The sequence below is a fragment of the Diabrotica undecimpunctata genome, chromosome 8, assembly GCF_040954645.1.
Source record: "Diabrotica undecimpunctata isolate CICGRU chromosome 8, icDiaUnde3, whole genome shotgun sequence".
Lineage (NCBI taxonomy): Eukaryota > Metazoa > Arthropoda > Insecta > Coleoptera > Chrysomelidae > Diabrotica > Diabrotica undecimpunctata.
Genome location: NC_092810.1, coordinates 99,114,306 through 99,139,805, shown reverse-complemented (window position 1 = coordinate 99,139,805; position 25,500 = coordinate 99,114,306). Strand labels below are relative to the sequence as shown.

The 25,500-nt window shown below is 31.8% G+C and overlaps 1 protein-coding gene across 1 annotated transcript; it reads left to right on the top strand.

Moving 5' to 3' along the window:
- Positions 1–5,000: 5,000 nt before the first annotated feature.
- On the top strand, positions 5,001–13,397 carry LOC140448496 (uncharacterized). Its single transcript, XM_072541580.1, has 2 exons — positions 5,001–5,902; positions 12,590–13,397. Exons 1-2 carry the CDS (start codon positions 5,120–5,122, stop codon positions 13,031–13,033), a joined length of 1,227 nt encoding a protein of 408 aa, XP_072397681.1. The 5' UTR covers positions 5,001–5,119; the 3' UTR covers positions 13,034–13,397.
- Positions 13,398–25,500: the final 12,103 nt, after the last annotated feature.

Below are 25,500 nucleotides of genomic sequence, written 5' to 3'. Positions count from 1 at the left end.
TCTTTACATTCTTTAAGTTGGCATTTTTACACGAATACCAAAAAAAAACAGTTCCCAAAATAAATTCTCAATCATATCCTAAAATCCCTAAAACCTAAGTTAGCCCTTTTCCTCAAAAATTCACCTTGACTTTTTTTATAATTAATAAAAAATTAAAAAAAAAAAACATTTAAAAGATTAAAAGTTCAAGTTTAAAAAAAAATGCAATTAAAAACGATTTATTAAAAAATGAGCCGTCTATGATGCGCCAAAAATAAAAGCGAAACTATTTTACAATTTCAAAATATAAATTTATAAATTCAAACTTAGTTTCAAACAAAGTCACAATAGGTATATCCGGTTTTAATCAACGAGAATTGATTTTTTTTTAATTTGGGTTACCTCGTGGCATAGATTATAAAATGTATTTAGGTAACTTGTTAATTGTTTATTTAACCATGTAATTCGTTTAAACAATTTAAAATAAATATTTGTTTTGCAAAATTTACTTTTCTTTTCAGTAATTTTTTATGCTTTTTTAGTAAAATTGTATCACTTTTCCATATACTTTGCCGAACTTCACCTTTAGTATTTAAAATTAAATAGCAATCTTACTTTGTTTATATATTGTTTATAAGTAAAAAATGACGTTAAATCTTTTGCATATTTTATTTATTACATATTCTTAGTACCATATTTATTAAAAGCTGTTGTTAGATACCTGTATCAAGGAGTGTCACGAAAAATGCTTTTAATGTGCTAATTTCTCTGGTTTATAAGTGAAATACAAAAACAGTGTTTAAATATGAAATTCAAGTGCAAGTGATTAAGGTTGATCTGCACCCCCAATTAATTTGTTCCTGATCCTAGATCCTAGAGCAGCATTCTGCTCTACTGCGACATGCTACTGAGGTAAAATTTTGAATTGAATTGTAGACTTCTACATAATGACTTTGTAGTACTTTCAAACCCTAACATAAATTACAGTTTTCTATCGTTATATCCATTGGCTGAGTTGCCAAGTTGTGCAGACATTAATTTTATCAAATACGCTTTACCGTTTAATCCTGATAAGTTTATTACTAGTATACCAAGTAAGCGAATATCTTTTACAACATCTTATATATAATATTTTACTGATCTGCTTTGTCAATCGGAATATAATATATAGTATTCTTCTTCTGTTCTTTGTGTGTTTCCAAAGTAACAGTAAAGATAACAAAATCGCATATGTTCCTTTGATAAGTATAGAGCTGACCCTGAATTTGGTAATAGTAGTTTTGATTTTTCTTTAGGGACATTGATTTACATTGATTACATTTAGATGCTGCAAAATGTTTTTATGGATTTGGCTGTCTCTAGAGGTGTATATTATCGGGCTTAATACAGACACTTAACTTCCACAATCTTATTGTCACCTCTAACCCGTCAGTGGAAGCTCCTAAAAATCCATAACCTTTTTTTAAACACACAAATAATCCACACTGATTTCCTATATTTTTTATTTTGGAAACGTATGCTTCAATAGCTACACTGTCATTAAGTTTTTCGTACTTTAACTGTTTTATTAGCGGTAAAGGTTTATAAAGAAGGGACTGAACTAGCTTTCCAAAATTAAGTTTTCTCTTGCTTATCTAACCGAAAGTAGAAGCTGTAGAAGACGAGACTTTCTTTCCTCAAACCAGTTTGGATTATCACTTTGGCCCCTAGTAGATTGCTGTATATATTAACCAATTTCTGGTATTACGATCTGTAACACCTTGCCCAGTGTTATCATTATGGAGTAACATTCGTCTGAGTCTACCTAATTTTCACGTTTCTTTTATTCTTATTCTCTTATTCACTAAACGTTTTAAAATATTTGAAGATGCCTTACTCATTTTTTTTTCTATAAATCTCTAGTAACCAACCAGGACTAAATTGGTAAGCCAAACTAGCAGCTTGACATTTTATATTAAAACTATTTCTACGACTGTAAAATATCTGATTGGCATTATTAAACTTTGCGACTTTTCGTATAAATTATTCTGCTCTATTGCTAGTAGCATCTTTTATTAGAGAACTTGACTTGGCAGCCAAGTTTCCTAAAATTCGGATTATTCTGAACCTAGTTTCTGTAGAACTCTTCTTAAAGCAATTATCATTTTTTTCGTCAAACTTTACGCAATATTCTTGTTTACAATATTTATGACCTAAAGACATGATTCATCAAATTTAAAAAATCATCCTTGTAAAAATGCAATCCTCTTCTACTAGTCTTTTTAAAGGGCATATTGTCCTAACAATAAAACTTATGCTAATAATAATATAAAAATTACCACTAATGCGTTATGCAAGGAACACTATTGTTTATAAATACTAAAATATTAACTAAAAACGCCTAACTAGGTTTTTAAAAACTAAATAGGTTTTTTGTAGATATATTACTTGTAGATTGTAAATTTGATGACATTGTCCTTTCAAAACAAAAGTTACATTATCTGGCAAAGTGTTGTACAATGTAATTGATATAACAACCCTGGTAGTATGACGTTTCGTTTGAAGCGTTTCGATTTATCTATCGATCGTTATTTCAGATGGAGCCACCTCTCCACAACACAATTTGATGGCAGTAGTTTAAGATGTAACTATTGTTTTTTTTTTAATTAAATAGTTGGCTTTGGTAAAGACCCATTAGCCAGAAGATTTTTTTTCTCTACCTATAATAATTAAAAAAAAAATAAACAAAAAAAAAATTTTTCAGAAATTTAAAAGAAACTCATCCTTCTTCACAATAACAATGCTTAAAGTATTAGTAGTGTAAAAGTTAAGTGTGAGCAGTGTATGTTCTTTTTTTTTACTTTTATTTTCTATTTTTTTTTTTAATTTTTCGTCGCCCACTTACAAAGTCTAACTAGTTGCAGAATTGCTAACAAAGAGATGGTTAGTAATTTACAATTTCATTTTGCATCTTTTGACGTGATTATATAAACAGTACATATTAATATTCTTATTGAAAATTATACAATTTAAATTTATGGGTAAGCAAATTTTGTTATTAACAACTTCATTATAAAATTTATCTGTGCTTTGACTATTTATTGAACAACCACGTAGAATGTGTATTAAGTCTTCAAGTTCACCACATAAAGATGAGGAATCATCAATTAAACCAATTTCACATTTATAGCTTGGTGACATTGCATGACTTGCTCTTATTCTGTTTAAAGTAATAATAAAGTTCCTGTTTTGGTTGTGGAACCATCTTATTATTTTGATTTGGACTTGACATGATTTATAATTTAATCATATTTGTTTGCTGTCATATAGTTCTTGCCATTTAGTCTTAAGTTGAACTTTAAGTGTGGATTTCAAATCTGTATATGGAATACACTGGTTAATAGAATCTACGTGTAAGTCTGAGGAGGATTTTACAAACTTATCAGCAATTTCGTTTCCTTGTATACCCGAATGCAATTTGATCCAAACTATTAGCACCTCCCGTTGAGAGCTAAGTATTTCGTGATTGGTCTGTAGTATTTCTACTTCTAGATGACTTAAGTACTTGGCCGCACTTATATTTTTTAGTCTTACTATGACACCTCTACAATCCGTAAATATGAAACTTTTGAGTCTATACGCCCTAAGTATATATTTTAGAGCTTCACTTATTGCAAACATTTCTGCTGTATATATCCATCGGTGTAAATCTGATAATAGTCAGGCCATCGTTGATTGAGGAAGTGGTCGTTTTTGTCAATCTGAAACGTCTTAATTTTTTTAGAAAAAATGATATGCGGATGTTCTGAAAATATTGGTTGGGTTTTTGATGTGTACAGTACCGACCTGAATTGGGAAATAGTGGTATAACTTTCACAAATTAGCGGAGTTTTCTTTCTTAGCCAATACGACTGTGTGAGTACTGAAATTGACAGTTCATGGATAGGAATTATATAACTTGCGGATTTAGCAAATGCTTTTGTGATAAACTTGTTACTAATTAGTTGCCTTCTTAGTTGTAACGGTGGTTCTACAGCTTCTAGTTCCATAATATTTATTGGGGTTGACTTGAGATATCCAAGACATATTTTTAGACTTTTGTTTTTTTGGGTTTCTATTTTGTCTAAATGAATTTGCACCGCTGATCCACATAAATGACTACCATAATCCAGGATTGATCTTATCATGGTTCTATAAAATAACAAGGTGATATTTGGGTCAGCCCCCCATTTTGTACAACAAAAGGCTCTCAGTATGTTAATAGCATTTTCTTGTTTGACAAGATTTTTTATACGTTTAGGAAAAAATATTTAACGATTAATTGCAAATATTTTCCACTTTTAGAGTTTTATATAAGTTCTTATTATAAGTTTGCCGGGTTTCTTACCAATAACTTTATTATAAGCCGGAACATATTATTTTTTCCTATTGTGGCAAAACTGTACATTTAAACAATTTCAAAAAATTCATAAGTATTTCTTAGGATTATATCTTTATGCTGTAAGAAAATTAAAAAAATTGTATGTTTGTTTTTCTGGCTTTATACTTGGAAAAAAAGTAGGAGTTATTTCGAAAACGAAAATATGAAGTTTACTCAAAATTTCACAAAATACTTCTAGTTATCACATACACCTCTCAAAATTTTTCAAATTTGTTGGATGTGTACTTTGTCTTTTGGGTTGATTGAAATAACTTCCAATCGAAATAAAAGAAATAAAATTAAATTATGATAAAATTTGCTTGCGTTGCAGATAACTTTGTAGTAGAAGTACCTAATATAAAGAATAATATAAAAATCTCGTAAAAAACTCGTCTATTTAAAAAAAATTTTAACTAAATATCGACATGTCGACATAAATAATTGATGTGACAGAAGTTATATGCAAAAAAATATATTACAATTATTAGTAATTATAATCCTTGCATTTAATTTGATACGTATGCATATGTAATTAAGTATATTCGTGACAAATAACAAAATAGTTATGATATCTCACAATGTTGTGCGTTTTTTTGTCATTAGTGTTAAATAAACCGAATAATTAGTGTTTGCTATTAAACGATCAAGTTTATCTAATAGCGATTGTTTCAAAATATCAGGTATTGTGGTTGATGAATCCACAAGTTTACAATCATTACAGTGTTTTCTGAAAAGTGAACAATGGTTAAGATATTTGATGAAGCAGCAATACGTTTTTGGATCCAGCAGTCCATAGGTACCGAAAACTTCACTTTTGTTATTGAAAATACGACGCAAAAAGGAGAAGGTTATATAGGAGAAATATTATTTATTACAGTAGATCTACAAGAACCGAATAATGGAAAATGCATTCTTTATTTGGTCATAAAAACAAACAAGAATTATGGACCTGACAAAAACTTTCCTATAGTACACGAATTTTGTAAGAGGGAAGTATTTTTTTACAGTAAAATTCTTAAAGCATTCCAGGAATTTCAGAATAAGAAAAATGTTCGCGTTCCTTTTGACATGATACCCAAATGTTACAAAACGTTTTTGGACGACGAAAATCAAGTAATTATCTTGCAAAACTTAAAGAAAAACAGCTATGCATTGCATCCAAGAGAAAAACCATTAAATATTGCCCATCTAAAAATGGGATTAAGATCTTACGCAAAGTTACATGCCTTGTCGTTCGCATTAAACGATCAAAAAAAAGATATTTTTGAAAAAATTTCAAAGAATTGTTTTTCTTTATTTAAAGATATCATGCAAAACTTTCGAACGCTCTTCGATACAAAAACTCCCACATTAGTGGAAAAGTTAAAAGAAGCTGGAAGACCTGATTTGTCGATTGTATATCAAAAGTTTATGAATGAAAAAAGTATTTTTAATCGATTTATGGAAATATTGAATACTACTTCTAAAGATCAAGTAATAATTCATGCTGATTGTCACAATGCAAATATGTTGTTTCAATATAAGGTAAGTTCGATAAAAGTTTTAGGGTACTAATTTAAAGAACTATTTTTTTCTTTATCTGCTCTTATTCATTTTACTACTTGCCATATCCTGCACCATTTTTTAAATTTTGTATCCTCAATAAGTATCAAAAAATATCTAATTTTATCAAACTTTTTTCCTAACCAGTCTGGTTAAGACCAAATATCAATTTTGTTGATTATTTTTTATGTTTTGCACGTTTCTTGCCATATCGATCTATAGCAGTGGTTCCCAACCTTTTTCCCATGATCGCCCCCTTAGACAGGTTTCACCAGTTATGAATACTACAATATGCAGGTTCATGTCATTTAATTTTTGAAAAATATCTGATAAGTAAGCGATGTCATTTCGCTTCTCTTGTAGTTCTGTACTCAGTGTTGGGTCAGTATTATTAAGAAATTTAATAACAGTATCCATGAGACTGAAGAACCGCCTTAAGCAATTGCCTTTAGAAAGCCAGCGGACTTCCGTATGTAGTAGCAATGTATTAAATATCTCATCATTTTCTTCACAAAGTGTACGAAATATTCGATCATTCTTTGGTTTTGCTTTAATTTGATTTACCGCATCTATGACAAGTCGAAGAGAATCGTGCAACCTCCCACTCAAATTCTTGACAGCCAAATGCTCTCTGTGAATGATGCAATGAACACACAAAATTCCAGGTACTGCTTGTTTCAGATGTGCAATAAATCCCCAATGGCGTCCTGTCATTGCTGCTGCACCGTCAGTAGCACAGGCCATCATATTTAATAAGGGAATCTCTTTTTCCTCAAAAAATCTCTTAATGACCTCAAATATGGAAGATCTTTTTGTATCAGTAATCAGACTTCTAACAAATAGCATTTCCTCGGCCATTTCTCCATTGTCGTCAATGAATCGGACATATTGGAGCAAAGCTGTGCTGTCACTCAGGGTACTCTCGTCAAGTTGCACAGTAAACTCTCTGCTTTTCAATTTGTTGCAGAGAACATCTTCGACATTTGCTCCCATTTCATCAATCCTTCTGGAGACAGTATTATTGCTGAGAGGAACTGCATCTGTTACTTGGCTGGCCTGACTGGGTCCCCACATAGTATCAACTAGCTGACAGCTAGAAGGATGAGTTCTTCTCCAATTGTGTCCGGCTTGCCACTTTTTGCTATTAAGAATGATACCTTGTAGGAAGCAAGTAAACCCTTGTCGTTTTTCTTGGTAGCTTTTGCAATCAATGACCCAACGGTAACTTGCCTTTCATACTTTGCCTTGAGCTCCTGTAAACGAAAGAAATACACATTCACTTTAATTATTATAAGTAATGGTAATAAAGTTTAAAAAAGGTTTTCTTTCAGTCTGACTTTTGGTAATAGAAAGTAAAAATAATTATAATATGTTGATACCTAGGTACAGTTACGATCACTAAATAGTTTACACTTTAATTTTTACATTGCAATACTTTTGACGTAAAAGGTGCGTTTAAACGGGGTAAAAATTTAAAAAATAGGCTCCTAGATACGTAAGTCTGTAAACTATTCAATGATTGTAACTGTACATGGAAATAATACATCCTACAAACAAAAGACTTTTACTCACCACAAAATATTGGACGGGTCTGTCTGACTTATCTGAATGAATCCTCTTCAAGTGATCCATAAGACGAGGCGGCTACATGGATTCGTTTGACAAAGATTTTGCACAAATGAGACACAATGGTAGATTCTTATTCCCTGGCAATTCAATGAATCCCTATTTCAAATACTTCGTTGAGTACTGCCGGCACTTTTTTTTAGGTGCTGACATTTTGAGAGCAAAACAAAAGAGTAATTAATTACAACTTATTGAGAAGGCAAAGAATAAAAACACTATCTCGCAATTCTCAATAAATAATTATATTGCCCAATTCTAACATTGTGACTAATAATGATTCTAATATTGTGACGCCTCGTGTTCGATAAGATCTGTGACTAGACAAGATGTTTGTGTTATTATTACCTGCATTGGTATACATATATTTACTTTTTATTATGCTATGGATATCCGATCGAAAGTATTGTATTATTTTTCGTTTTCCGGATTCTAAACGCCCCCCTTATCGCCCCCTTTTCTCTGTCGCCCCCCATATGGCCCCCTTCGCCCTATCGCCCCCCTGAATATCTCAAATCGCCCCCCGGGGGGCGATCGCCTCCAGGTTGGGAATCACTGATCTATAGCACCGAGTGCAAAACATAGACATACACAGGATGATGATATCGGAAATTTTTGGAAGATGGTTAAGAATATGGTTTCGAAATAATAAATAAGTTTTATTTCTTTTGGTAACTTTCCTGCTTATCCTCTGTAATGCAATAATCTTTTGTTCTTTTGTCCACCAAATGTTACATCTGACCAAGGTGTAATACGATGTTTAAAATATCATTATAAAAGACTTCAAGCGTTTAAGTTAATTCAAAACCTTGAAAGTAAGGACCAGAAAAACTTCTTATGCTTCTTGATGCCATCTTAAGGATGTCAGAAAAATGGGAAAATGTTTAACCTAAAGCTATAACTAATTTATTTAGACATGAAGGTTTTAAAGACCTTAATATTCTCATATGAAATAACTGATGATGATGAAAACTGCAATATATTTTTGGTTTAATTAGCCTAAAAGATACGACCTAATTCATTGATATAGGCAGCAGGGTAACTTTCAGTATGCATGGAAAGGTAGATGGTTAAAAATTATTTATGCAATTTTTCGCTGAATACAAATATATAGTTTCCAAAATATATCATAAAGTGGTATTAAACTTTAAAAGTTACTAAAATTTTTAAGTCGAGAAATCGAAGATTTAGTCTAACTTTTAGTCCTCGAAACTTTTACATCAAAATCAATCATATCAAAGAGTGTTTACACATATTAGAAATACAGCAAACAAAAACAGCAAAGATAAGAATGGAGAAGGAAAACCTGAACATCATCGGAGTATACGGCTCAGAAAATAACAAGTTTCAATCAAAAGGGGAAACGCTTTATGTCGAATTGCAACAAGTAGTAGATCAAGTCAGAGGGAAGATGACAATAGGCAATCAAGTGGTACCTAGAGTTAAGCAAACACATAACGAGAATGTTAAAAACAAAAATAAAAAACTGATGTTAAACTTCTGCATGAATAACGAACTTTGATTAAACAACACATTTTTTGACCACAAAGACCAACTCGAATATACAATTAATAACACCCACGGACAAAAATCTATGATAGATTACGTTATAACCAACAGAGATATACATTCATCAAAAAGAATCGACGTAAGATGCCTTAACTCAGCAGATATAGGTAAGGACCATAGCCTAGTATTTATGTAACTAGAAGAGCGGCGCCAACATAAACAAACATCACAGTCAAAAGACTAAATACGGAATACACGGAATACTTATACAGAAAAGGAATATCAGAGAAAATTGCTGGGAATGAAATATTAGAAAACGATAACATCGAGGAAAGCTGGAAAAAAACTAAAAAATAACATAGTTAACGCAGCAACAGAATCACTTGGAGAGTGGAAAGTAACAAACACTATCATATCAAAAAAGAAAACCCCATAGTTTAGAGAGAAAGTGAGGAAAAAATGTAAAGAAAAGAAGAACTATAAACGAATTCGAAATGAATTTAAATTTTATGTATTTGTGATAACTTTGCTTTAAAATAAATATTGTTTTGACTTCGTATGTTGTTTCTCTTAAATTTGTTTAAAGTAATAAGAAATGACAGATAATTCATATAAGTTTCTTTGCGTGTGAAAGTTGTCCCGTCTGTCTGTCGATAGTGCCACATTATTTTATTTGTTCTTCAATATATGCAATTAAATTATCATCCACCAGGGAACGGTAAAATGTCTCTAAATTAAATTTTTGCAGCAAACTCAGAACTGAAAGCTAGATTTTTGGTAATTGTAATAAGATTGTTTTGATAAGCAATAGAGGCTAAAAGGTTGCATCCACTTGGATACTCTATCATTTGACGCTCACGTAGACTGGTAATCTTTTTAGAGGTAGAGGTCCGACATTCGATGATCTCCGGATGATTCCTAATCCAGCATGAGATTTTAGCTTTTGGTATACACTCACTTGTTTTTTATTTTTCAGAACGCAAAGTTCTACCAAAAATGTTTTTGCGTTGAGTGTGTCAATTTTAAAATTTCCAATAGGCTATATCTCACGAACAAAAACTGATATCGAAAAATGCTTGAAAATGTTTCTAGGATAGTAAGAGGAACTAAACTGACATGAAAGAGAACTCATCCCCATCAATCTTCTAGGCCCCACCCACCACAACCAAAAAAGTTTAAATTACAAATCCTTATTTGTGATACATCATTGAAAAGACTATAAAAAATGCTATCCAATGGTAAAAACAATAATTATACAGGGTGAAGCAATAAGTGTGAAACTTTGGCTTAAATGGAAAATTTAATGAGGTTTTTGTTGATTCTGTTGATGACCCTGTATAATTATTAATAGTTATGCAGGGTGTTAATATTAGCCGGCTTACCATAATTTTTGTATTTGTAATGATATCTCCCGGACATTTCGTCGGAATTTTTTTTGTTGAATAAAAACGTTATTTGCCGTTGTTGTAAAACAAGTAAAAAACATCTTTTGGGTTCTGTCATATTAAATAATTTTTGGTTTATTTGAGAATTTGAAATGTTATTAGTTTTCATCATTTGTACGGTCGGTACTGTCATTCAGCTGTAGTTGTCACGATGGTTTACAGTATACCTGAACGCCTCCTGTTTCTATCAGTTTCATATTTGCCTCTATTTACGAACAGCTTAAATATTTCATGAATAGCATCCGGACAAAAATGTAAGTCATGTGTACTTTCGCGATTTAGTTTAAAAGTTTAGAGAAACGGGATCAGCAAAATAAAAAAAGGGATGTCCCAAGATTGCTGAATGAAGGGCCTCAAATTGAGGTTCTTGGAAATTTTGCAATAGACCCTACTGCATCAACCCGTCAAGTATCTGCAATGAATAGACTTTCACATGAATCAGTTAGAAAGGTGTTGAATTTATATAAGTTTCACCCGTACAAAACACAAATTCTTTAGGAACTAGGCGATGCTGATCCAGACCGACGAATTGAGTTTTGTGAACTCATGACTGAAATAATTCGCGTTGAAGAGAATGTTAAAAGATATTTGTTTTACTAATGAATTTACCTTCTTTTATGCTAAATGGTAATGTAAATAAACAAAACTATCGGTACTGGAGTGATGAGAACCCGCATCGATTCAGAGGTCACACTAAATGTCTTGAAAAACTGAATGTTTGGGCAGGAATATTAGGCTATATTGGCCCCTTGTTCATACCAGGCAATTTAAGTGGCGAAATTTATCTTGATATGCTGGAAAACACCATCGAACCTTTTTTATGTGCATGAATTAGAAAACCAAAGGAACGATCAATGCAACTTAGCTCTAGACGAAGATTTGCTGCACTTCTAACAAAATGGAACACCACCTCACAATGCAGCTCCAGTTTGACACTGGTTGAATACTAATTATCCAAATAAATGGATTGGATAAAGAGGTTCTATTGAGTGGCCACCGAGGTCACCAGACTTACCGCCACCTGACTTTTTTCTATGGGGTTTATATAAATCAGTTGTTTAGAAAACTCAACCTGCGTCAATTGGGGAATTGCAAGAAAGAATTACGCAACCATGTCGCACTATTACTAGAACTACATTTACCAAAGTTCGTGTAGAATTTGAAAATGAACAACAGAACCCACTTTGAACATTTACTTAATCGACATTTTTAAAAATTTGTAATTCAACCAAAACTTCATTAAATTTATCATTACAGCCAAAGTTTCACATTTATTGCTTCGCCCTGTATAATTATTATTTATACTAGCATATATTGGATAGCATTTTTACAGTCTTTTCAATGAGAGGTTTGCAATTTAAACTTTTTTGGCTGTGGTGGGTGGGGCTTATGGGGTTGATGGAGGTGAGTTATCTTTCATGTCATTTTAGTTCCTTTTACTATCCTAAAAACGGTTTCAAGCATTTTTCGATATCAGCTTTTATTTGTGAGATATAACCCTCTGTAAGTTTTAAAATTGACACACTTTATATAAAAATAAATTGGTCAAGTTTTAGATAATTTCTGGTATCATCTGTAAAAGGATTATAAGGATGGTAACAGTAGGTTGGAAAACAAATTACAAGAAATCAGGATAGATCATACGCACACTCTGAATCCTGGAAGGCGTATTTTGGAAAATAACCTCTAAGCATAATTTCCTTTCGTAGCACTTTATCTTATATCATAATTTGCCTGTGTGGAAAAACTAAAAAAAAAAACGATATCCTAGTAGCAAAAGCAATCAAATATTATACCTTGGTAGGGAAGATTTTAAAATCTCGTTAAATCTTAATTTTGTTGCATCTTATTTTTCAACATATCCTACTTAATCTTCAATTTAGTAGGATATATCTAAAATTATTTCTGTGTTTTTTCATTCGTCGCATATATTATCTAACATTTTAGCAATCCTCTGGGCTATTAATTAAAAATAAAACCTTTATTAACCTAACTATTACCTAAAACCTTTCCAATTTTTTTTACGAAATATAACTGAGTCCCTAATCAGTTTTGGTTGTTTAGTTTTATTTATTGTTTTTTATTTTTTTAGGATAACGATACAACTACTCCTCTGCACATGGTCCTGATAGATTTCCAAGCAGCTGGTCTTCATTCACCGATAATCGATCTATCCTATTTTCTTTACATTAACTTATCATCATCTGATTTTCCAAATCTTAAAGATTTTGTGGAATATTACTACACTGAATTACGTTTATTTCTCAAAGAACTAGGTAGTGATGCTGACAAATTATTTCCGCGAAGTACTTTGGAACAACATTTAAAAACATACCTTCCTTCCGGTTTTCTGTTGACACTAACATTCTTGGAGCTCTTTTATCTTGAAAACGATGAAACTCCAACTCTTATTGATGAAGAAAGTAACGAGTTTCTTGGGAGTTTTATTAAAGATGTAAAAATAAAGTCTCGTGGTCAATATTTGAACCGTCTGGTGGCACTAGTGAATAGCTTTTTTGGTGATCCGTATTTGTAGACTAATAAAATTTTATTCTGTAGTTTTCTAGTAGGTTTAATATCGATGTTTATAATGACTATTTTAAATAAATTGATTGTTTATTTTTTGAGAACACAGTTTTTTGGAAACATAATTAAAATAGTTTTGGTCCTAAACTAACACAAAACGTTACATCTGGATAAAGTTATAACTTACCAAATTTACCTTTCATCATTTGTACAAGGTGACGCGTAGAAAATAATTTTAATATATACCCATTCAAATAAATATATTCTGATCAATCCTGGTAACTTCTGGCATCCTAAACAAAATAAACGCTGATTTATTTCTCTAGAAATTATTAAAAAACTAAACATTTCATTGCGCGAGTGTGTGTTTGTCGGGTGGGAAAGGCTAACAGCGATGTGCTTGCAGAAGTAAATGTAAAAGAGATAAGCGTAAACGTAAAAAAATAGGGAATTTGTTTAATTCCAAGTTCCATTAGTAAAGCTCGGATTATAGGCAAAAGCCTTTTTTGCATATTTTGCCTATTATAATTGTTTTTTGCACTTTTTTGCCTTTTTTCGTAAATTCCGCCTATTTGTGCCTTTTTTAAAATTTCATGGTACTACCCATGATATTATTCTATTACTAAACCATTCTATAATAAAATTTTGGGTCAATAAGAAAATATCAATGGTTTGTTTATATAACAGATTTCTAGGAAAATGTACCTGATCGAGACTTGAGGGTTGACTATTTGGAAATCCCTAGGGTTTATTAGTTTATTATCAGTTGTACAGTCGGTTACTGTATCAGAGTTTAGTCACAAATTGCTATATCCTAGTTTAGTTTTGTTGCGTGTACCGAAAAGCAAAGAACACGTTTTAAAACGTTTTAGACATTTGTGTGAAAAGATGACATCTAAATTAAGGCTATGGATCGCACCTTATTCGGAACTTTCTCTAGAAGTAGATGGAGCATTTTGTAAACCATGCGGCAAATCGGTAAGTTTTATTTTTTCTCTTTTTTTCTCGTCCCACAACATAACTAAATTCTAAAGCGGTTTTAGAAATCTAATTAATTTTTTTTTAAATTCTCAAATTTCAAGTAGAAGCAAGTACTTTATTGACCAGCATTGTGGAAACCCACTTCATAAACGTAATTTGGAAAAATTAAATTCCTCTAAGTTAGCCCAAATATCTCTGCGGGATAGTTTACGCAGTTCAAAAAAAAGGAGGAATACGCATTTAAATTTGATTTATGCCAGATGATGATTGCATCCAACATTCCTCAATATAAAGTTAATAACCCTAGTTTTAAATGCTTTTTTGAAAAATATCTTAATAAATCCTTACCGGATGAGAGTACATTTAGAAAACATACTGTGGAAAAATGTTATGTGGAATGTATTTCAAAAATTAAGCGGGAGTTAGAGGGCAATTTTTTGTATATTATCGTGGATGAAACGACAGATGTATGCGGCAGGTATATAGCTAATTTAATGATTGGAATTTTGAACGAAAATTTTGCGAGAAAACCTTATTTAGTTGCCGTTAAAGAATTAAAAAAAAAACAAACAATTTAACAATAAGTCGATTTATACAAGATAGTTTAACAAACCTCTTTTTACCCAACTCGTGAATAAAATAGTTTTAATGCTTTCAGATGCTGCGGCATATATGTTAAAAGCTGCTGTTAATTTAAAGATTTTTTATCCTAATTTAATTCATTGCAGAATTGCTGAAGAAATAAGAAATCTGTTTCCGTTGGTAAATAATTTTATAAATTTTAAGAAAAAAGTTTTTGTAAAGGCACCGTTGAGAGTGCAAATATATAAAGAAAGACTTCCCGGTGTCCCTTTGCTACCTAAACCAGTAATTACAAGGTGGGGAACCTGTCTTGAAGCAGTTTTTTTTTACTTTGAACACTGCAATGAAATATAATTAGTTATGTTAGAATTTGATGATGATATTTCCGAAGCCATTCGAAAAGCAAAAAAAATATTAAGAAATCCCAAATTGAAACAGGAACTCGCTTATATCAATGACAATTATATATTGATATTTACCACAATTACCTTATTAGAAAAACAAGAGATAAATTTATGTGAGTCAGTAAAATTAATAGATAATTTAAAGACAAAAATTAAATCGGCACCTGGAAGTAACGGTCAATTACTTTAAAAAAAAAATGAAATATGTTTTCGACAAGAATGAAGGTTTTTCGTTTTTATCTAATGTTGCTAAAGTTTTGAATGGGACATTTTCCGAGGAATTTCAAATTATGCCAGATTTATTATCCGCTCTGAAATATGCTCCAGTTACATCTGTCGATGTCGAACGTTCGTTTTCAATGTACAAATTAATTTTAAGTGATCGAAGACATAGTTTTAAGACCGAAAATATTGAAAAACATTTAGTTGTTTCTATTAATGATAAAATTTTAAGTGGTTACAATGTTTAATTATTAATTTACAGTTATTTAGTTACTAGTTTATTTATACTAATGTTATGATTATGATGTGTAAATATACCTGCCTTAAGTTAATATTACGTTAATTCACTTTGTACAATAAATAATAAGTTATATTCCTTTATTGCCTATATTTTGCCTAAATGTTAATATTCCTGCCTTTTTTAATAAAAATCTTCGCCTATATAGGCGTCTTTTTCTTCAATTTTTGTTGCCTATAAATCCGAGCTTTAGCCATTAGAGTTTGCCATGTCACAACAAATAGTAAGTAAGTAAAGTAGATAAATTTCTGTAAGAAACTTTGTTTCACTAACGTTGTTAAACGCGCAGCGGTATTTTGAATAGTTTCAAGTTGTTTTAATACAAACTAGTTGGAACAAAAATAAACAATTAACGCATTTCCAGTAATGTTTGAGAGTAATTTTATTATATTCACACTTAAGTATATTCTTTTTTAATTTGTTTACATGCTTCGCCAAACTTGTGTCTTGAGTATGCACGGGTTAATCAAGTGTTTACAGGTGTACGATTAAAAATCGGAACAAAATTTGATTATTATGAAATATTTTCATGTTCGTGTTTAAGTAGAAAGGAAATTGCCACTTGATAAAATAATCCCAAAGCCATTATCAATTAATCTGCTTTAAATTATATTAATGTTATAGTGTATTTACATGAGATTAAATCACAATTGTTTGTAATAAAAATTACATTTTACGTTTGTTTTTAACGTTTCGATTTCCACTCCGGAAATGGTTTTTAAAAAAAGATTATGTAAAAAATAGGTTTATAAAAAATGTGGATGTTTATTAGTTAGGTGGAGAAAAGGTATAAAAACAGTGCATTTGAAGGAATAGAGCAGAGCTCTTTGTAAAAAGTGTAAGGGTATACACGCTTTCTTTAAAGCTACTTTCATAAAATTGCCAAAATATGGAAAATTTTGTAAATTCAATATAAAAAATTATCAAAATACTTACTTTTAACATTCATGCTGCATTTAAACACATTTGTGACATATGGAACTAACATTTCAGTGAAAAAAGTATAAAAAGTGTGTTTGGGAAAGTATGTACTATTTCTTTTCATATTTTTGCTATTAATATTTCTGTTACGGTACTGTAGTGTGATCTAATATAATGCTATGTATTCTAACGACTTTGGTAAGACATATTGTTTCCGGTTATTTCGTAAAATTGCTAAACTGGTTGTCTCATGTATTGTGTTTGAAGTACGGAGAATTTGACTCCTTTGTATTCGGTGTCACAAGTGTGCACACAAGTGTACGGTTTCGTATTACGGTCTCAATTACAATGCAATAGGGTGATTTATTGATGTGCCCTCTTCTACCCAACGGCCAGAGGATTCTTTTCTGAACTACAATCTAAAAACACTTCATCTCACGACATTGAACGAGACAGACCTAGTGCGTGATAGGTTCTTCACCACATCGAGCGTCGGCCGACGCCACGACGGTACCAACCAGATTTCCTTAGCTACGACATCAATATTTCAAAAGGTAAGTCTATATTCTTTGTACAGACAACAATAATGAGTAAGACCAGTTTCTTTCCTAATTTATTGACAGTTTTATTTGCTCTTTTTCGCTAATTGATTTACAAACAAAATACTGCATTTTTATCTTTATAATTATTTATCTATTATCATTTAACCAGCGACCTCATTAAGTTTTATACAAAACATTTGGCCACTTCGAGCACCGGATGATAAATAATTTTTTTGACTTTGATTCAATTAATTTCATTGTGTTTCAATTAATTCATTTTAATTGTTTTTTTTTCTTTTCAATTTAACTTTAAATCGGTCCTTCGGCATTCTTTTTAAATTTAATTTACATAATTAAATTGGATCATATTTACACAGCAATTTTTTAAATTTATTTCTATTTTTATAATTCATAATTTCAATAGGTAAAATACTTTCATATATATTTTGATTAATATCATACATTAATTATACATATATTACATTTACGATTTATTGTGTTTTATTGTGATTTATTTACATATTTACATTATTTTTGTGTTGATTTTTATGAATTATTTTTGTTCTACTTGTACAATACTTTCCAACTCATTCTGTACGTCTTGTTTGTTAACTTAAACACATTTCCTTCGATTTTCTTTGTAATACTTATCTTTCATTACTTACCTTTCTATCGATATTCTCACTTGTTTGCAATTGATTTTGTTTAAAACCGTTCACTTCTTTAAATCTAGATATTCTCTTCGTGTTGATTTGTTAATTTATGTCTGCATTGTCCTCTCTTTCGTGCTTGTATCTTACAATGCTCAACAAAATGAACAAATGCAACTTTTCGCGCCATACTCGGCATTCTCTAGATTTAAGGAGGCCTATGAAACGCATTCAAGTATCAAAACCACACGCCTTCATTATTATTCGTAGCCAGGGTAGATTTTCATAAATCTCACAACCTTGTTTCGATTGAATTTATTGTCTTCTTTTACTCGCTTTTGATAATCGCTGTCTTATTTCAATATTTTGATAAAATCTCTGTTACTTGTGGTTTCGTTAGTGTCACAAAGCACCCTAAGGTAACTAATCAAGGTGTTAAATGTGTCTTGTGTTCCAGTTTTTATGAGTCATATAACTGTTTGTATTTTTTGTGACTAAACGGCTTCAAGAACTTTTCTCGTTGGTTAATCCACATCATTCTTGTGTACGTGGCCTGATTCCACCTCATTCGAAACGACGAATTGCACGGTTTGCGAATCACGGTCTCACATTTTGCTTCGTTTGTTAACCAACGCTCGAATTTATCTTGTTCCTTTAGACAACCACTTCTTCAAATACTAACATTTCTATTTTGCTTCACAACCACATTTAATGTCCTCGTCTATTTCTTTCCACATAGTTGATACAGATCAAATATGTTTTCGCATCATTCTTATAATTCGTATCCTGCTAGATACAGGCTCCACAGCCAATTTTATTTCCGTGATCAACCAAATCACGCATTTTAGTAATCAGATATTATAGAAATACTCATAGGGGTTGAATTGGTTTTTCGTTTCGTAAATTCTGGTCAAAATTCTCGGCGAACCAAATCATCCTGTGGTCTTAGAAATCATTTTCAATTATGTTCTATAAGGGCGAGTTTCTACGACTTATTCTATATTTTATTTCACCTCTTTCATTACTTCTATGTATACAAACATAGATCTTTTCTACAAAGGTTTTGGGAAGTCGGAAAGAGTAGGCACCTGTTAGTTTTGTCCCAACACGACGAAGCTCGTGAAGGATATTTCTCAGTTGTTGATTTTTCGAAAATTAGCAAGCCGATTTTCTGTTATTCCACCGTTTTTACAACCCAATCCTCTTTATTTATCTTTTTCTCTTGTTTATATTCGCTACTTATTCTTTATTCTTATGCATATCTTCATTTTGCATGCTAGAGAATCGCTTCAGGAAACTTCCGAATCACAAAGAGACATATGTTGCATTCATGGAAGATTTTGTTACTTCTCAACATATGATGCCGGTTTCTGAATCCGATTTTAAATCGATTATTGCTTGTAACTCTCACACAGTTTTCAAAAAAAACAAATTTTTATTTCGCTTCTTTTATCCAAAATTCGTACTAGCTTCGACGCCAATCTATATGACGTTTGAGGTGTGTCGCTAATCGACGCTTTTGATACTGGTCCTAAAAGGGCATCTCGTTCTTCGCTTAATTTTCGATATCTTCGTTGTTGTTTTATTTGCGATATAGAGCAAACGTATCGACAAATTAAAGTAAATGAGAAATTTTGGAACTATAAAAGGGGTTCTCTGGAGATCGGACTTTTTAAACCTCTCCAAGAGTTTTTGCTACGTATCGTTACTAACGGTACTTCTTCGTTTTCTTTCGCTCATAAACTCTACAAGAGTAACGCTTAGTTTTTAATGCTCGATGGTTTTCGCTAGGCAGTGGGCCAGCAGCCATCTCGACGGACCTACGTCAGAATCACGCTACAAGTGATTCTCTTTGATACTACTCACCTTCTGCAGTGAGCACTCGCTTAGCTTTTAAAGCTCGATGGTTTTACGCTAGACAAATCGACAACGTCAGCAACCATCTCTAATTATTTTCAGGCTTTGGCTTAGGCAGTTTGACATGTTGTTCGTTGACAAAGAGGAACCTTTCATTTTTACGGTACTGGGCCTAAAATGGAATCCTACGACTGATTTCTTTTCTCATTCTTCTTGTCCCTTTGACAAACCGTTCACAAAGCGGGCCATTCGTTTGTAAATCAGTCGTATTTTTGTTGCTATCCTCTTGTTTTTATTCATTTTCCATGTCTTTTTGCAAGTCAAACGTGTTCTAAAATCGTTGTGGTACTTCAATGTATCCTGGGATGATGAAACATCTGAACAGATACATCTGACCTCTGTACTTGTATGTGTTACATTTCTGTTGTTATTTCTACAGGAACATCTATCGCGAGATCGGAGCTCTTGGCAGCTATACTGCTGACGGATCTAGTCACTTTTGTCAACGAGTCTAGTCCAATTTTCATGCTCGCTCTGTCTCGACAAGATTGGAACTCCTGGCAGCCATATTGCTGGCTGATCTAGTCACTTTTGTCAAAGGGTTGTTCGTCCGATCTTCCGATATTTCGATTCCGATATCGACGATTGCGCTCTCTTGAGCTAATTTTTCTACCCCAAATTGGCAATCGTATTAAACACGTACAAGAACTGATACCACACTCTACTCGGCATCAAATGCCTTCTAATCAACACCTCTCTGATTGTGTTAGTAGTGTTTTCCACTGGCACAATTATTTCAATTTTCACCAAACTGGCATTTTCCTACCGTGGAGCTCGTCGAAATATCATTACGCCGAGATTTCGACGCTATTCTTCTTCTTGTCTTTTCGCACCCCACGGAATTCTTATAGGAAAAGGGGCCAACGGTATTGTGCATGACACAATCTTTCTAGTTTAGTCGGTCGAAAAATTCTACTGATTCGACGCTATTCTTTTCTAATTGAGGACATTGTACTCGTTGTTAATCTGAGCATAGGGTCAGACGACATCCAACAATGGTCTGTGTTCAAAATATGACCGCCGCTTAATTGTCAATTCATATGTTATTCTTACTTAGTTCTTTATTAGTATATCGATCTTTCATGTCTATTCTTTACACTTATCCTTTCAGCTGTTCTTAAAAACATTCGTTTTTGGCGCGGGAGAATGTTTGGGAAAGTATGTACTATTTCTTTTCATATTTTTGCTATTAATATTTCTGTTACGGTACTGTAGTGTGATCTAATATAATGCTATGTATTCTAACGACTTTGGTAAGACATATTGTTTCCGGTTATTTCGTAAAATTGCTAAACTGGTTGTCTCATGTATTGTGTTTGAAGTACGGAGAATTTGACTCCTTTGTATTCGGTGTCACAAGTGTGCACACAAGTGTACGGTTTCGTATTACGGTCTCAATTACAATGCAATAGGGTGATTTATTGATGTGCCCTCTTCTACCCAACGGCCAGAGGATTCTTTTCTGAACTACAATCTAAAAACACTTCATCTCACGACATTGAACGAGACAGACCTAGTGCGTGATAGGTTCTTCACCACATCGAGCGTCGGCCGACGCCACGACGGTACCAACGAGATTTCCTTAGCTACGACATCAATATTTCAAAAGGTAAGTCTATATTCTTTGTACAGACAACAATAATGAGTAACACCAGTTTCTTTCCTAATTTATTGACAGTTTTATTTGCTCTTTTTCGCTAATTGATTTACAAACAAAATACTGCATTTTTATCTTTATAATTATTTATCTATTATCATTTAACCAGCGACCTCATTAAGTTTTATACAAAACAAAGTGTTTCGGAAAACTGCAAACCAGTGTGGATGAACAAAGTTGTTCCACAGACTTAACAATTAGCTGTTTCCTGACTCCAAGGAAGTTCACCAGTAAAGTACAACATTCCTGCTACCAAGTGACACTTTATTTGATAGTGAATTTGTTAAAAACAAATTTTGTACAAAATTTGTTTTCAACAGTTCACAAATAACTCCCAGTGCACTTTTAAAATAAATATAACCGTATTCAATACGCATTTTGCAGCGGTAGTTCCGTGAGGCTCGCCTCAGAATGTTACTATAGAGAAAAAAGTAAAATACAAGCCAGTATGAAAGCTTTCCTTTAAAAACTTCCAAAACGTTTTATACAAAACAAAGTGTTTCGGAAAACTGCAAACCAGTGTGGATGAACAAAGTTGTTCCACAGACTTAACAATTAGCTGTTTCCTGACTCCAAGGAAGTTCACCAGTAAAGTACAACATTCCTGCTACCAAGTGACACTTTATTTGATAGTGAATTTGTTGAAAACAAATTTTGTACAAAATTTGTTTTCCACAGTTCACAAATAACTCCCAGTGCACTTTTAAAATAAATATAACCGTATTCAATAGGCATTTTGCAGCGGTAGTTCCGTGACGCTCGCCTCAGAATGTTACTATAGAGAAAAAAGTAAAATACAAGCCAGTATGAAAGCTTTCCTTTAAAAACTTCCAAAACGTGTGTTTTCTGTTATATGTAACATATGGACTAAAACCGATCCCGATGTCATAAGAAATAGTTTTAAAAAAGCTGGTATATTTTCGTTCAATGACCAAATTCTCCATAACGATTTATTTAAGCCTCAAATTTATCAGCGGCGGATAACTAATTGCAGAGAAGTCGAACACAATCAATCTGACATGGTGAACATTCCTGTTCAAACTAATAGTACCCCAACTATAATTCACGATAAAAATAGAAGCTCAGCATACCGTCATCATCAAGTCCAAATACGCCAAACCATGTTTACATCAGGCAAACTCAAAAAATAATATTTTCTCAGTAGGCCAGGGAAATAAGCAAAAAAAGTACCCTGTTTGTGATACTAATCCGGCCAGACAAACGACCGTTATTTGACCTCTATAACAAAAACCTCTGTTTCCTGCAGTCGACTTTTTGGACTTAATGGTAAATGGTAAATTTTCACTTTTTTCATCTATCAGCAAAAAGTGAAGCATTTGAAATATTTAAGAGTAATAAACTCATAATCAAAATTCACGCCTTCAAAATAGTATTAACCTTATTTGTTGCTTAGAAAGTTGCAAAATAAGTCAGAAATTTCGGTGTTTCATAAATGTTTATTTTTTTAAAGTCAACTTACAAGTGTCATATAACACTTAATGTTGGGTCTTATAGTGATTAAAATATGACCAAAATTTTAAAGGGATCAGTCAAATTGTTTAAAAATTATTTAATTTGTTTATCCCAAATTAAATTTTTTTGCAACAATATAACTTAGGAAGTTCTGTACTTATGGTAATTATAAGGGTAGTTTCTAAAAGAAAAAAACTATAAATATTATTTAAAAAAAAAAACAAAGAAAAATAATTTTAAATATTGTAAAATAATTTTGCAAAGACATGTCGATTTTTGGATTATAATCAATTATAATATCTTTTTAACCATTGCCTATAAGAAAATTATTTTTTCATATTTAGAAAGCCTGTTTTTTTACAAATTTAAAAGAAAAACAAAGTTGACCTAAGACAGTCTGGGATGAAGTCATTTTTTTTAATTGATAGCAGCTTTGTTTATAACAACCAGGAGATCTTATTAGAGTAATTTTAAAGAACATGCTTTTAAATTTGGATGTGCATGACTCGAAAAAATTGCATGTTAATGGAATCGTTTACAAAACTTGTTGTGCCCCAATTCTAGATAAATCTGCTTCAACATCATCCTTGCATCTTTTTCTCGGTCGACCTACTGATCTTCTACCATATGGTCTTTCAAAAAACACTGTCTTTAACACTATGTCATCCTCTGATCGTACCACGTGACCTGCCCATCTTATTCGGTTTGCCTTGATATGTCTAACTATGTTTTTAGTTTCATACAGAGTTACCAATTCAGCATTACGGCGTCTTCTTTAATCCCCTGGAAATTCATCTCTTTGAGGGCCAAATACTATTCTGAGAACCTTTCTTTCAAATACTAGAAGCCTATTGATTTCCCGCTGGTGGAGAGTCCATGTTTCACTGCTATATGTAATAATTGGGCGAATAATCGACTTGTACAGTGTTAATTTAAATTATTTTCCTTTTAGCAGCTTCGATCTTAATAATGTTGAAAGGGAATATAATGCTTTATTTCCCGCAGCTATCCTTGCTGAGACCTCTGTTTCTATGTGGTTGTTATATATATATATATATATATATATATATATATATATATATATATATATATATATTATATTTATTTAATTAGATAGCTCCTAGATAATTTAAATTCTTGGACACACTAATATTTTTTAGTCTCTCTATGACACTTTTGCAATCTGTAAATATAATAATTTTACTAGTTTAATACTGGCATCCATTGAATGCACATAAAACAGAACTTGACTTAAAATACTGCCTTAAGAGAGTCCAAGGTTCGTAGTTCTAGGTGTAGTCGTTACTTGATTTATTTTTAAATGCATTTTCCTGTTTGTGTACAGCTAGTGGTTAGTTATAAAGTTCGCTAATTATTATTTAAGAAATCCAATTGAAATTAATTTGTTCGTTAAAACATCTAGGTTAACATTATCAAATGCCCCTGTAATATCCTCGAAACCTGCCATAGTAATGAGGTTATTATTAAATCCAGCCAAATTATTTGTTTTTACTGTAGTATTTTTATTATTATTGCTTTATAGTAAATTTGTAACTAACATTGTAATTTTTTGGCTTTGAAATATATCATTAAAACAATAATAACAGTAGTCATATTTTCACATTATTTATAACATTTATTGGTTATAATTAACTTCTTTTATGTTTACTTGTTTTTATTTTGTAACAAAATTATTTACTTAATTTATAGTTTTATTTCATTATTATTGTTTACTTATTTAGTGTAAACACATGTAAAATGTAAACCATAAAGGAAAAAAGCTAATGACTAAATTATAAATGTTTGACGTATTTTTTAAATAATACCTACCTTCCTGTATAACTTAATTGATAATTTACCTTTATAACTTTAATGATACCTACCTACCGACTCGAGATAATAAATTAAAATAAAATAATTTTTGGGGAATACTGTACCTTATCACTTATCACTAAACCGACCATTTATGTCTTCCCTCTTTTACTCTCCGAATGCGCGCTCTCTCTGTTCTCTGCGCCGACGGCTAAGATTCTAAAACCTTTTCCTATATTTACCAAATAATACTACTTACTGGTTTTATTATTATTTCTTTCATAGTTATTACTATGTATATTATTTCATAGTTCGAGGTGTGAAGTTTTAGTTTAATTATATTTGGTAATTTCTGTTTCTTGGAGTTTAAAAATTTGGTAAGTAGTACAATGTTATTCCTTGTTGTTAATCCTAGCATCAAATTTAAACTCACCTATGGTTTGAAGTAAAAAGGCATGTAGGTTACACTTGCCTCTCAGAAATAATTTCGCGTTAAAGTGCAACCGGTAGCATAGTAAAAAGTGTAAATCTGCATGTTATAACTTGGAGGAAGTAAGTATTGTTTATTAATATTGAATAAGTACTTAATAAACAGTATCTAATTTCTCTAAGGTAAATCATCAGAAACAAGCTTTAGGTCGTACAATTTTTCCCAAATAATTTACTCGTTTTCAGATTACTATTGTGCTTCAATATGGTTCGCAATTACGTAAAAAAAAGAGCAAAAGCAATTGTAATCAGCTGATATTTTAAATGTGGCTGTAAAAGTGGCCAAAAGTGTAAGACTTAGCTTATATAGACGAGCAAAAGTATATTCCATACTCAAACAACACTTTCTACTCATTTAAACGGCATCAAAGAGTAAAAATTCACATACAGGGAAGGGCCACCGTACTTTCTTTAGATATTGAAATAGGTATTGCAAATGGAATTACAAAAATGGCCCAATGGGCCTACTCTCAAATTTGTTTTAAATGCTTCACTTTCCAAGACACAAGTCCAAAAATTCGACTGCAGG

Excerpts from the sequence above, each read along its gene's own strand:
- LOC140448496 (XM_072541580.1), top strand. The coding sequence starts at position 5,120 with ATGGTTAAGATATTTGATGAAGCAGCAATACGTTTTTGGATCCAGCAG. Across the intron at positions 5,903-12,589 it reads ATATGTTGTTTCAATATAAG|GATAACGATACAACTACTCC; the intron begins GTAAGTTCGATA and ends TTATTTTTTTAG.